This window comes from Geospiza fortis, unplaced genomic scaffold, assembly GCF_000277835.1.
Source record: "Geospiza fortis unplaced genomic scaffold, GeoFor_1.0 scaffold361, whole genome shotgun sequence".
NCBI classification, from domain to species: domain Eukaryota; kingdom Metazoa; phylum Chordata; class Aves; order Passeriformes; family Thraupidae; genus Geospiza; species Geospiza fortis.
The window spans coordinates 4020468-4034113 of NW_005054356.1; the positions used below are offsets into that span (position 1 = coordinate 4020468).

The 13646-nt window shown below is 46.9% G+C and overlaps 1 protein-coding gene across 1 annotated transcript in view; it reads left to right on the forward strand.

Moving 5' to 3' along the window:
• The first annotated feature begins 2090 nt into the window (after window positions 1-2090).
• The window catches only part of LOC102031723 (transmembrane protein 189), a 25374-nt gene continuing 13818 nt past the window's right edge, over window positions 2091-13646 (forward strand). The window contains exons 1-5 of the mRNA XM_005423689.2: window positions 2091-2115; window positions 2601-2720; window positions 8484-8575; window positions 10021-10165; window positions 10804-11016. Coding sequence (XP_005423746.2) covers window positions 2106-2115; window positions 2601-2720; window positions 8484-8575; window positions 10021-10165; window positions 10804-11016 — 580 coding nt within the window. The 5' untranslated portion in view covers window positions 2091-2105. The remainder of the gene's footprint in view (window positions 2116-2600; window positions 2721-8483; window positions 8576-10020; window positions 10166-10803; window positions 11017-13646) is intronic.

A 13646-nucleotide genomic window follows, 5' to 3' on the forward strand; every position in this document is an offset into this window, starting at 1 on the left:
CTCTTCCTGCACCTTGGAACTCCTCATCAAGCTTTAGTGGGCGTTTGGGTGCTCAGTAAATGGCTGTTTGGCTGCGCTGTGGAAATAATTGCAAACTCCTTGTAAAAACAACCAACATAATTTGTTTTTAGCTCACTGCTCAGTGTGAGCAGTGCTGGGTATTCCTGCCATTCCTAGAGAATCCATTCTCTGGTGAAGAATTAGGGAAGGGAAGGTGTGTTTTCAGTGTCTTGTGGTTTCCAGCAGATCAGCTGAGCCCAGCTTGCACATCCAAGGCAATTCCTGCACAAGTAGGTGATCTTACTCACACCGAGCCAAGTGATGATAAGAAGTCCAAGGCCTTTGTTCGTTTGTGTGACTGGGGCAAGTCTGCCTGTTTCGGTTTCTTTTGCTCCCCAGGAGCAGGTCCTTTATGACACCTTTCAGCCACTGGGACTGATTCCTGTGCTTTACACAAAAGCACTCACTGACTTAACCACTGCTCTGGCTTATAAGGAAAAGATTTCCCTCCCCGAAGAGCTTGCTGCCCTTCTCGCTGGCTGTAGCACATGTACAGTGATATATCAGGGAGCTGAGGGTGTATTAGATATGCAGGTTTCTTCTGGAATTACATAAATAATTTACATAAGCAATGCCAGAATATGTATTATGGTGGAAGCGTATCATGTTCAAATTCTGAATTCATAAGAACGGGGCTTGCGTTGAATTGTGCGGAGTGAACATGACTGGAATATTTCCCTGGTTTCTTGAAGCACATACTTTGTGGCTTTGGCAGTTCATTCCTTCACAGGCTTTGGGGTTTGAGTGCCCTTTAAACACAAGTTATCAGCGCTGACTCAGTTCCTTGATTTGCCTTCCCAGTGCAGAGCTGAGGCTGCCTTTTTGAACCTGGATATCTCGACAGCCATGCTGGATCCCTGTGTTCAGACTACAGAGGTGTTTGCACACACTGAGCTCGGGGGACTTGCCAGCCTCCTTTCCAGCACTCAGCTAATTGTTCCACGAGGATCTACCCACTTAGCTCCTCTAATCAGGGTGTGGTTTTCTTATGAAGGAAGCGAGTGTTAATTAACTCTTACTTTCATTACTCCAGGGACCTCTTTATAGAATCACCCACGTTGTGACCTGATGCTGCTGTCAAATATGGCTGTTCTTGTGTCTTAATTTAATTTTACTATTCTCTCCTCTGCTACTGCAGACAGTGTTAATTTATATACCCATGGCCCTTCCAGAACGTCTAAAACTGACCTGCCAAAGTCTTTGTTCACACTTTCAAATATTGCCTTGTAGGCACGTTGGAGATAAGACTGATCCTGCATTTATGTTCCTCCTTTCCCTGCTCATTGCGTGGTACAGTGAGAAGGAGGACTTGATTTAGCATTTAGGAGGAGAAATTTGATCAGGCATTAGGTCAGCAGAGAGGAGGAGTAGGACAGAAGCTGAGCACATGCCAGGCCTGAGTGTGCCTCTGCTCCTGGGGGAGAATGTGCCCCTTTCTGGAGCCCTCCCTGAGCCTTCCTTGCTCTGCTTTGCCTGAGGCACTGGGGAAGGGGCTGTGGGGTGAGGCTCCAGGGAGCCCTGGGCGAGAGGAGGCTGTGCTGGCTGACCCCCAGAACAAGCAGGCACTGGCCTGGCAGCTCCTGGGGGCATTAAGAGCTGCCTGCAGCCCAGGCCCTTCTGGTGACAGCTCAGATCTTCTTGGCCTTGGGTATTAAAGGTCTGTTTCTGTGCCCTAATCCTGCAGGTTTCACCCTGAGTGTTCCCTGGGCTCTGCCTCGGTGCCTCGTGGGGATGCAGCAGTGAAGAGCAGGGCAGCCTTCTGTGCTAACCTGATAGTGCAAGTGTTACCGTGCTCTGATGTGCCTGTTCCCTTTTTATAGGCAGTAAATGATTTTTTCATAGAGGTACAAAGTGGTACAGCAAGGTGCAGGAGAGAGTTTGTGCCAGTTCTTTCTCTTTTCTTGTTCTGTCCCTTGTCAGCTCAGAGTTTCTGGGAGTTGCCAGCGTTTGCCTGGGAGCAGGAAGGCACAGACAAGACAGCAGTTCAGGGAGACGCTTCAGGGGAATGCTTGTGACGTTAGACAAGCCATTCCAAGGCCACCAAAATGCAGAATGGTGAGAACAGTGCTTTTTCCTGTTAGTACAACAGCTTTATTCAAAATCTCAGAGCTTGTAAATATTACAGATCACAAGGTGATTTAAATATGTTTGAGGCCAGAAATTTGTTCCCAGAATCAGCCCTTCCAGCAACACTGAATATTGGATGAAATGCAAATTGAGAAAAGATGTGGCATGGAGGAACTTTATGCCAGCAATCTCAGGGAGAAGGAAACTAGGACAGTGTGAGATGGTGTCTGATTTGGCCCTGTTAATTGGACAAGGGCAGAGGGAAGAGGGTAGTAGTGGCTCGGGGAAGAGGAATGTCATTTAAGAAAATGTGTGCACCTCCCATGGATAAATAAGTTTCTGTTTCAGTTCCCCGTCAGACAAATGGAGCAAGTCATCCAGGCAGTGGAATGGTCTGTCTCTGTTATTTCGGGCTTCACATTGTCCTCTCAGATAAAAGTAAAACATGCTTTCTCCCTTGTTCTTTCCAACAGGAAAGAGACTACAAGAATGGATCTCTGTCATCTTATGCTTCTCTCTGATCTGCTTCAATTTTTACAATCTCCTCTTGTACCTGCGGCTGGAGCACACGCCCTCGGTCCTCGTTGGGATATGTAAGTAGGAGCTGTTTGCTGCTGCTCGAGGCAAGACTCCTGTGATGTGGGATCCTTCAGGCTTGACTTGCGATTGGAAAGGGAAAGGGACATCTGTGTCTGAGCCTCTGAAACTGACGCCCTCTGCAATATGTGTTACTGCTTTGTCTTCACGTTTCACTGGCTTCTCAGCCTCTCAGAGGGGAAGTTTTGATGTAGCTGAGTAAGTTTGGTGTTCTTGTGTAGTCACTGCAAGAGTAAGGACTATTGGGAAGGAAAAGAGCTGTCAAAATGGTCAGAGTTGGGAGCAAAATACATTGCTCGACAAAAATATTCACAAGAACTTTCCAGAAAGCAAAAGCTCAAGGGAAATGTCATAAAAGGTGCTTGAGGCATCAAACTGGCTTCGTTTCTGGAGACTGCAGACTGAACACAAGAATTTTGGAGAATTGTGCTTTCATGTCAGGATGTGATGTTTGGCCTTTATTATCCTGAATGATGACTTTTTCCAGGAGTATAAGAAAAGTTGATTCCACCTCTTCTGTGGAGGAGAGGAAGGACCAGTGAAGGATTCTGATAGAATGTTCAGAAAAAAATAACTTTCCTATAACCTGTGTGGGGTGTGTGTTTTAGAAGAGAATGGTACTTGTTCATCATCAGTGCTGGGCATTGCTAATGAGTTCAAACTAAACAAACAAACCCCACCCAAACACTGCACTGGGTTCAAGCAGTGGTACATAGCAGAAGCTCTGAATTCCTGCCAAAGCTGGGACTGGGGATTCCTGGTGTCTGTGGAGAGGCTCTTGGGGCTGGGGGCAGCAGTGTCCTCGCTGGGAGTCACAGAGCTCTCTTGGCCTAATTCAGTGTTGCCTGCTCTCAGCTGATGAGGTGGAGGTGCTGGGAGGAATGGAGAGAACGTGGCACGGGAATGGGAACTGCTGCTTAGGGATGAGGGCAGAGCCAGACAAGGGAATCAGCAATGATGGGTCACCTGTGGTGCAATCTGTTTGCAGCTGGCTTTCATCTCAAAGTTAATGTTGATAAAAGCTGGAGTTCTCTGATATCCTGGTTACCAGTTTAACTGATAAAGCAGCCAATTCACTGATAGTATTATTTAAGTAGTAGTGAATGATTAAAGTAGCAGAATCTGGATTCTGTGTAAATAAAGTGGTGTGGAAATAACTGATAGTGTGTACAAAAATGAGTGCCATAAAATAGTAAGCGCTTCAGGCTATCTTGTTTTGCTGCCTTCAATACATTATTTCTCCAGGTGAAGTGTGAATGATGTCTGTAATTCACACTGAGTATTAGGTTTTATTGCATATTGTGCAAGTCATATCCATAAAAGTCCTGATTCCTAAATACGTGAGGAGCTCCACGGGCACAGTTGGGGATCCTGAGTCACCCACAGGGTGAGGTGTGATCCATTGACAGCTTCCCTCAGGCTTCTTTGGAATATTGACCTTGAGCTGAAGTCATAAAACAAACATTCTGCTAATAAAGACAGAGCTCTAGAGCCAGTTCCTGCCAGGTCTTTGTCGGTCTGTTCCAATGGGCTGGATCTGTTCTGCTGCACAGACCTGTTCACTGCACAGGGACCCTCTGTGTGCTCTTGTGTAAATCCATGCTTTCCTTTAGGAAATGAAGCACTTTGAACACTCTGCATCACTCCACTGAGCCTAAACCCTGTGTGTGTCATTAAAGGCCGTGTCACAGCCTCTTTCTTTGTGCCTTTAGAGGCACATGGAATTGTAACATGAGCAATACTGTAAATGCCTTAACCTGGAGATTCCTGGGACAGGAGAGATCTGCCCCTGCTGTGGCTGGCAGTGGGGCAGCCCTCCCTCCCCGGGGGTCCCTCCCCGGAGTGTCCCTCCCCGGAGTGTCCCTCCCGAGCGCTGTGGCAAGGCGGCATGCGGGTGGCACGCAGGTGCCCTGGCTGTGCTGAGTCACTCAGGGCCTGCAGGGGAGGGCAGCACTGAGGGGACACCTCGGTGGCCTCGCCTCAGAGCAGCTCAGGCTGTGTCATGTCCTGCTGACTAAAGATGAGCGTGCTGCACAGGAAGAGCCACGGGACTCGCTTGCCTTCCAGGCTGGTTTAGCAGAGATGAGACAATTTCCTTCCCTCCTCACCGTGAGAAAAAAAGGAAAAAGACTGGGCAGTGGATGGGTTTCTGCTGTGGCTTGTGCTCACTCCAGTCATGCCCTGCTCTGGATATCCTCAGCTGCTGGGCAGCCATGGAGCTGTTCCTTTCTGCAGGTCTGAGTTTGGTGTTTTATTTGCATGCACATAAACACCCAGTTAGGTCAGGCAGCCTGGCTGGGGATGGGGCTGTGAGGGGGCTTGAACATCCCCGTGTTTCCCACTGCAGCAGGACAACATCCCAGCAGTGCCACAGAGCCAGGGCAGCCTCTGCCACTGTAGTTGAAGGTTGGTAGTGCCAGGGACAAGACTGGCAAAGGAATTATTGTGTGGCAAGCAGAAAAGCCTCACCAAAACATGTAATATCAGGCTTGAAAGTCCTCATACCTTCAGGTGAGCTTGTGATGTCCAGCATATTCAATATACATGAGCTGACTATAGAGTTCATATATTAATAACATCTAGATAAAAAGTTTGGCAAGTTACAGCATGAATCTTGGTTTTCATTTTCCTCTCCTTCCTCCCATTTTTGTATAGAGTTTTAAGCCCCTTTTTTCCAAGTTGGTTGACTTGTTTCAGGCATGTGACTGTTATCTGCAGCCACATTGGTTCATGACAGGCACTGTTGATTGCAGTCTTACAAAAAAAGAAGAGTTAACTTTGTGTTGTAACCTGTTTATATTCCTAGGAACTGCCCCACACAGAGCAGATATCTTTTGGAACATCTTGTGACATGATACAAGTTACAATTAATAATTACTGCTCTCTTGAAAGATGGGGAGCTGATTTTTTTAACTCACTTGAGGTACATGTTTCAGTTTTGCAGACGTTATGGGTTAGCCAGAGAGAGCACACAGGAAGAAATCACTCAGTGCAGTTTCAGAATACAAAGTGGATCTCGTCAAGGCCCAGAACCTCTTTGTTTCAAGCTCCAGCAGCTCCGCAGGGCTGCCCTTGGTCAGCTGCGTTGCAGAGCCAGACATGAGCGTGTAACACACGAAAGCTGTGGCATGCCTTGGACAAAAAACACTCCGGAGACATCAGTGCTGGCTGAAGTGAGTGCTGGGCACGTGGCTCAGGTGTCCCCGTCCTGCTGCCTCACAGCTCCAAGGATGCCACTTGTGGCCACTCTCAGGTCCAGCTCTGACTGAAAGTGCCTCAGCTTTATTAGCCAAATTTATGAACTCTCCTTTTTTCTCTTTCAAGCTGCTGCAGTTTAAATTTATTGAAATGTCCAGGGATTATAATCTTAGCCTCGTAACTTGCCATAATATCAAACCCCTGCATTCTCTGTACTGAAAGTCACTCAATGGGAACTCCAGGTGACTAAGGCATTTTATTTTCATAAGTGACAAACAACTGGTACTTTGGCATATTGATATTTAGCCAACAAGATTCTTTTCTGTGTGAAGTTAACCATGCAGACCATTTAATGCTGTTCAACCAGTTCATACAGCCGCTGATTAAACACGGCTGTGCTTCCCGGTGATGTTGCACAATAGCATCAAGTTATTTAATAACATCGTATCCTGCTTTCTTCCTCTCCAGAGCCTCTAACTGAATTTTTACAGCGAATATGAAACTTTGTATACTTTGGTGTAAGACTTCCAGGTTACAGTTTGATCACTCTATCTGCACAAAGCTGAGCTTAGGCTGGGCTCATACAGTTTTGGTGAAGTACAGCTTTTAATGGTAAACGTGCCCAGCAGTTTTGTGTCTCGAAGCTCTTGTGGGGCCTCCTCCTTCTGTGGGCCTGGGAGCAGCCTGGCCACGGGAAGTGGTTTGAGAGTCACCCACAAGAGCAGAGCTTGCAGATTGTCTCTCACTTTGACTGAAGCACTGAAGAGATGGAGAGGGTCCTTTCCTGAGTCACAAACCCTGCACATTCCCTGGTTCCTGAGCCGGACACAAGCAGGACAGAGCTGCCCTGTGTCCATGTGTGTTTGGGGCAGTGGCTTGTGCAGCCACGTGTCCTGCTCTGGGGAGAGGCACCTGGTGTTTGAGGGCCCCACTGTGCCTGGGAGGTGCCCACACAGAGGATCACAGGTGTGGGGAAATGGGACACATCAGCATTTCCAGCAAATGTGTGTGGCAGTGGAGCGTTTGCTTGGATACTGGCTGGAGTCCATTTGTGCACCTTTGGGTTCTCTGTGTGCTGGGCTGCCTTCCTTCCTCCTTATTCTGCAGTCTACTTACAAACCAAAAAATCCCAGTGTTCTGAGCAAATCCTGCAGCTCATGTGCTCTGAGCATCACCTCCTCCTCAGGGATAACCCCTGGATGGGCCCATCCTCGCCCCTCTCTCAGTGAGCTGAGGGACAGCCAATGTGTGTGGGTCAGGAGTTCCCTGATGCTGCACTGAGCTGGCTTCTGGGGAGTGGTGAATCTATCATTTGCAGTTCTACACCTGAGCTGGGGTTATCTTGCTTTTCCTGACTGTGTGGTTAACATTTCACCCGTGCTCAGGGCTGTCAGTCTCCTCTCTCCCTCCCAGCCTCGATGACAGAGCATCGAGACCGTCTGCCACCTCTGGGCAGCAGCTGAGCTCCTGTGCCTTGGTCCTGCCATGCTCAGTGAAGGCAGTGCTGGGTGTGTGAGGGTGCTGAGCCCAGCTCATCAGTGGGATGTGCCCTCTGAGCCGGGGGACAGGACAAAACCACGCTGGTTCTGTGGAACATCAGCGCAGCTCTTGCTCTTTCATTGTGACTCACCCTCCACAGAGGAGCGCAGAGGAGAGAGCACACCCTGCTGCAGCACAGCTGGAACAAGATTGCTGGTAGTTAGGTTTTATCCCAATTGCTTTAGTATAATGCACTGCTCCAGGCACTCTCCATTCTTCCCTTTACCAGCTGACATCCAAGCAACACGAGGAGCATCTATTGAGCTGTCAGTATTTTGCCTCAATTTGCGTTGCTGTTCCTGCAGTTATTTCGCTGGGATGATGCAGCAGCTGGAGGCAAGGCAGGCTAATGGGGGCATTACCTCAGCGAGAATGGCATTTGAGTCTTGCAAAGAGAAGTGTTGTTTGGACATCTTCCCCTGAACCCAGGCTGCTTGCCCTTTCAGCTGCTGGGAGCAGATCTAAACGCTATTGTGTCCCACCCGCCCTTGCTGTAGCCTGCGTGTGTGGTCTGAAACAAGAACAAATGCACAGAATCTACTGCTTAGAAAATAAGCTGTCTTCAGTGTAATAAGGGGTAGATAAAGAATGAAGAGTCTCCTGCTGCATTTAAGAGTTTGGGCCAACTGGACAATGGATTCAACAGCAGGGGCTGATTTATAATAGGAGAAGAGCTTTTTTATTTCTTCTCCCTTTCTGAAAATGAAAGGTGAGGGGAAGGACTGCAGAGGTAAGGGGTCAGCTAAGCAAAAGGTACCCACTAGGGGAGGTATTTCTGTTCTGTAGGAGATGGGCTAAACACAAATACAGATTTAATGAAGATTGCTGCTGTCCAAATGGTGTCTTGCTAACTCTTTTTCCTAGTTGCCTGGCCGTATGTTTATTCAGACTGGGTAGATCTCACGGGGTTGTAAATATCTCAGTTAGAGGCAGATGAACAAGTAAACTTCTGAAATAAGTATAGATGTGACTGAGTCAGTAAAATGCTGTGTTTGTTTGACTGTGTCTCTCTCTCATTCCAGTTGCAGGAGTTATTACAGCCGACTTCCTCTCAGGACTGTTCCACTGGGGAGCAGACACCTGGGGATCTGTGGAGCTCCCCATCGTTGGAAAGGTTTGTGATTGTTCCTTAAGCTCGAGGAAGCTCTGAAGTGCCTTTTGCAGCAGTGCCAGTGCTCCCAGCGGAGCTGGGCTCTGTGCCTCACCCAGCCCAGGGCGCAGCCTGGGCTCTGCTGGGCAGGGCTGTGTTTGCACCTGGCCTGGGGGACACGTGTGGGGTGGCACTGCTCCCTTCTGTCACCTGCCTGAGGCTGGCAGTGTTGCAATCCCAGTGTTTGCAGACCCTGCAGGCTCTGTGGGAACAGCCTGTGGCAGCACAAGGGTTGGACCCTGGCTGGGCACTGTGCATGCTCAGAAAGTCAGGAACACAGATTTGGAGAGTTGTCCCTGCAGCTGAACTCCTAAACATTTGTGAAACATGAGGCTGCTCCAGGAAGAATCTTCCCAGTTCCCTCTTTTATGGGCCCCTGTTGTAGCACAGTGATATTGGAATGGTGGTGACTGAAGATTTAATTTGATGTGTATTATACACCTGCACCTACAAGTGCCAGCTGCTTAGTGGAATGTGCACTGGCTTCTGTAGTAGGCAACAGTCTGTTTTCTTAATTAAATTTCTTAATAGCTACCATTAATTACTCCTCACAGTGCAATATTAGAAGGATCATTATTTATATAAAAAGTGGGCTATTCCTTGTTATTATCCAGAGTTACACAAACTACAACAGCAGAATTAAAACTGTTGAGTTTGGATTTTTTGTTCACCTTCAATAGACTTAGTAGTCTTGAACCCCTGTATCTCTGGACCACAGTTAAAATAACTTTGAAAAACCCTACTGCTGGCGACTGCACTAAATAACCACGAGCTGAGGCAGCTCAGGACACCTTTGCACAGGCTGGACATGCTGGAATTGTTAAAGGCAAATCAGTAACTGTGCCCCACACAGTAAAACAATTGCTCTGTGTGTTCAGATGTGATTTCTGCTCCTGGAGGTGACTTCTGTATAGTCTGTTTGTCTTCCACTGCTTCATCCAGTCACTTAATTTGCATTTAGTCTGTTAGTGCTGGCATCTGTAGCCCATAAATATGGTAGGCTGAATCCTAATTTTTTAGTGGTTTTTTTTCCTTGGTTGATTCTGCTTAGCAAGTGAATTTCACAGGCTCATTTTGCCTGTGAAGTTAGGGTGCTGATGCTTTGTTTTTAAGATTACATACTAAAAGTCCTAAGTGAAAATTTAGAAGAAGAAAACTGAAAAACAGAGAAAACTTGGATTTGTGTGGGGAAACTGAACTGCCTTGCAAATGTAAATCACATGATCTGAAGTGTCCTCATGACAAATGTTTGAATCCTGTTTGCATTCTTTGTACTATGGAATTCTCCTCAACTCAATCATCAGATTTGAGTGTATGACAGAGTTTGTTGAGGTTATTTTTTTGTAATATTTTTCTTTTCCAAGACCATTATTGAGTGTGGTATTGTGTTTATCCAATTGTTTTCCCAGGCTTTCATCAGACCCTTTAGGGAACACCATATTGACCCCACAGCAATCACCAGGCATGATTTCATAGAGACCAATGGAGACAACTGCTTCATGACACTGGTCCCCTTGGCTAACATGGCATACAAATTTGTGTCTTTTTCCCCGGGTAAGCTGCTACTTCTGACTGCTGTGGATTTAGTGTTCTTGTTGCTATTGAATGAACATTTGTCCATGTGAATTTTGGAGGAATCCATGGATGTGATATGACAAGAAATAGCTGCTGCAAGCATGGTGCTCCTGGCAGGAGGGAGGGAAACTTTCTTCTCTTTGAGGTGTGGTGGCAAAAGGTGGCACAGTGAGAGCTCAGCAGAGAATCTGGGGCTGGAGAGTTGTGCAAGGAAGATTAGAAGTTATGCTAAATACTTTTTTTATAAGAGGGACCAAGCTGTGAGCATCTGGGGAAACTCATTGCTCCAAAGTGTGTAACACAAAACAATGCTTCATCTCTGTGCACAAGTACTTTATGTGAAAAGCAGAAGTCAAGAACTAAAGGGTCAAATTAATTTTATAGATGGTAAACTCAGTTTGACTTCCTGTTTATGGTGTGTTGACAGATTCTGGCACTTCCCAGCCTGTCTTGTGACATTTGGGAATTGCTTATGGCTCACTGGCTCGTGTGACACTTGTGCCAGAGCAGCTTTGGTGAGGCCTCTGTCAGCTCCTGCAGCAGCAGGCAGCCCTGGCTGGGCAGGAGGCTGTCCTGGCAGAAGTGTGCCCTCCACAGCTGCTGGTGGTGTTTTGCAGAGGCCCTGTGTGAGACCTGTCCCTGGGAGTGCTACGTCTTTGCCCTCATCATCTTCATAACCATGACCAACCAGATCCACAAGTGGTCGCACACGTACTTTGGCCTCCCCCGCTGGGTCGTGTTCCTGCAGGACTGGCACATCATCCTGCCCCGCAAGCACCACAGGATCCACCACGTGTCCCCCCACGAGACCTACTTCTGCATCACCACGGGTATGCCCCCTGCCCAGCACGGCTGGCACACCTGCAGGGTGGGCATTAATGCTCTCAGAGCTCCTGGGAGAGCTGCTGCTGGGGTTTGCAGAGAGAGTGTGGGGGAAGGTTTGTGATCAGCTGCAGGAGCTCAGAGCCTGAGGGAGCAGTCAGTGGTGCTGAGATCTGATTGCCTGGGGTCTTGGTGAGCTCAGGCCACTAATGGGGTTTGTTCACTAAAGCTGCTGTTCCTTCAAAAGAGCAGAATGTCTGCGGCTGCTCTGGAATGCTCATTTCTAAAAGCCAGGCTTCTGGATTTTCAGCTTCCACTCATCCTGACTCAGAGGAGTGGACAGGTTTGCAGAAAGCTTTAGCTTCCATTTATATCTGTACAGGTGGGAATGCTCAGTCACCAGTGTTGCACAATCCTAAATAAGTTATCAAGTTAATCAGACAGCTGGAAATTAACCACTCTGGTTCTTCATTCTGTCATTGGCGTCGACAAACGGTTCATGTGGGTTTTGAAACCTCTGCCAAGAAAAAAAATCTAATTCTCATTAGCAGAATGTCATGTAGAAACATGGTACAATTAAGAAGCCTGACTTGACAGATGGTAGCAAAAATCTTGCCACCCAAAGAGCTATTTTTAAGTCCTACTATGTCCTGAGAGTTTAAGCCTGACCATTATTAGCACTATTGGGCTGGTTGCTTTTTTTTCTTATTAAAAAAACCACTGAAGTTTGGATGCTATGACAAACTAATCCTCCTTCTCCTTTGCAATCCCTTAGGTTGGCTGAATTATCCGTTAGAGAAGATAAGATTTTGGAGATGTTTGGAGAACATCATCCAAGGACTTACTGGGGAGAAGCCAAGAGCAGATGATATGAAATGGGCTCAGAAAATCAAGTAACTTCTGCCAGCCTTCTGCAATCCTTAACTTGTTGCCAATGTTGTTTTTAAAAGAAAAAAGAAAATAAAGCCATCAGCCAAATTCAAGACCTGCAAAGAAATAACAGACTCTAAAGCACAAACTAAAAAGTGCTAACACAGACTACAATGAAAAGAACTAATTCTTAAAACAATACTTGAAATGAAGATGATTACTCTCACTGAGCACCTTTTTGTGTAGCCATGTCTGCTTACACCTTAGAACTTGCTTCGTCGCTGTATCCGCGAGGTACGGGCACGCCACAGGCACTGCAGGGGCACTGGGGGAGCAGGAAACGTGTGTTGTATCAACATTCCTGAGCACTTCCCAAACAGCTCGTTGCCTAAGACCTGCAGGGAGAGGTGACAGCTTTGTCACTGGGTGTTGGAGTGCTGTGTGGAGCAGTGGGGGGAGCAATGGAAGCCTATAAATCATGACTGCTCAATGCACTCGGTGATCGATCCACGTTCAGCTCTGTCTTCACTATCATGTTCAGCCTGATTGATGTCATGTGCAACAGACCAGAGAATCCCGCTCCTCCAGGGGCCACCAATCCTCAAGTGTCTTCAGTTTCCCTTAAAACAAAATTGTTCTACTCTCCACATGGAATTGAGCAGTTTCTGCATCAGCCTTCAACTTCAGGAGCCTCTGAGGAGAGGGAGGGCACCCTACAACACATGTGTCTGTTCGTGTGGAGTGCTCACTGCTGAGTCTTCTATTAAGTGTTTCCTACCCTGACAATAAATGTTTGAAATAGTTCTAGCATTGGGCACACTGCAAATAGCTGTATTCAAGAGCTCAAGGTATCAAACTCGTAATGTTAGAAGGGAAATGTCAATGACTGGTGTTTTGTTCTTTTTATTTTTTTTAAGGTGCTTGCTTGTTTCTGTAAATAATATAAAGCCTTAATCTCTTCTGGTGTAATGGAATAATATTTTAATGTGATGTTTGAATGTATATAATATATTTATAACAAAGCAGTTGGATAATACTAACCACGTTCAAGTCTTGTTGCTGTTTTTCATTGCTGCACTGGCAGCGCTTAGTGCAAGAGCTGCATCAGTGGTTGCACACCCACTGTGCAGTCCCACACCTGAGACACCTGGCAGCCTGTCACAGCTTGTCTGGGTTGGAGTGATCACCTGCCAGCGTTTCAGGAGCCTGGCACCATGTTAGACCAGACTTCTGCACCTTTCAAGAAGTGTAAGTAATTCATTCTGCTCTGGATGCAAAGGAGTTACCCCAACTGCATTGGGGTGAAGAAGTTTCTCTAAAAACATCCAACAGGCACTTTATCAAGTTAGTGTGATTTGGATCTTGTTCAGTTCTTGCCTGACTGAAAGTTTAGTGATGATCAAGGTATGTTCCCTCCTCTAGCTGTAAATTGTGTTACATTCAAACTGCCTCTTCCTGAAGAGCAGGGTAAGATGGGTTTGAATCATAGGTTTAGACTGACCTTGATCTCCACTCCTTCAGATGTGGTGGATGGATTCTGAATGAGCTGGGACCTGGCAACTCTCCTTCAGTGGCAGTGCTGAAGGCAGGAGCTTCTGGGCTGGGTTCTGCACATTAAAAACACAATTGCTACCTTGGTCACAAAATATTTCATCTAAGTGTTCAGACCCTTGGAGAACCTAATGCCATTGCATGGAACTCTGTTCTGTTCCCATTGCCCCAGTCACTACCAGGTCTCTGTGCAGCTTTGACATTGAAGAATTCTTGC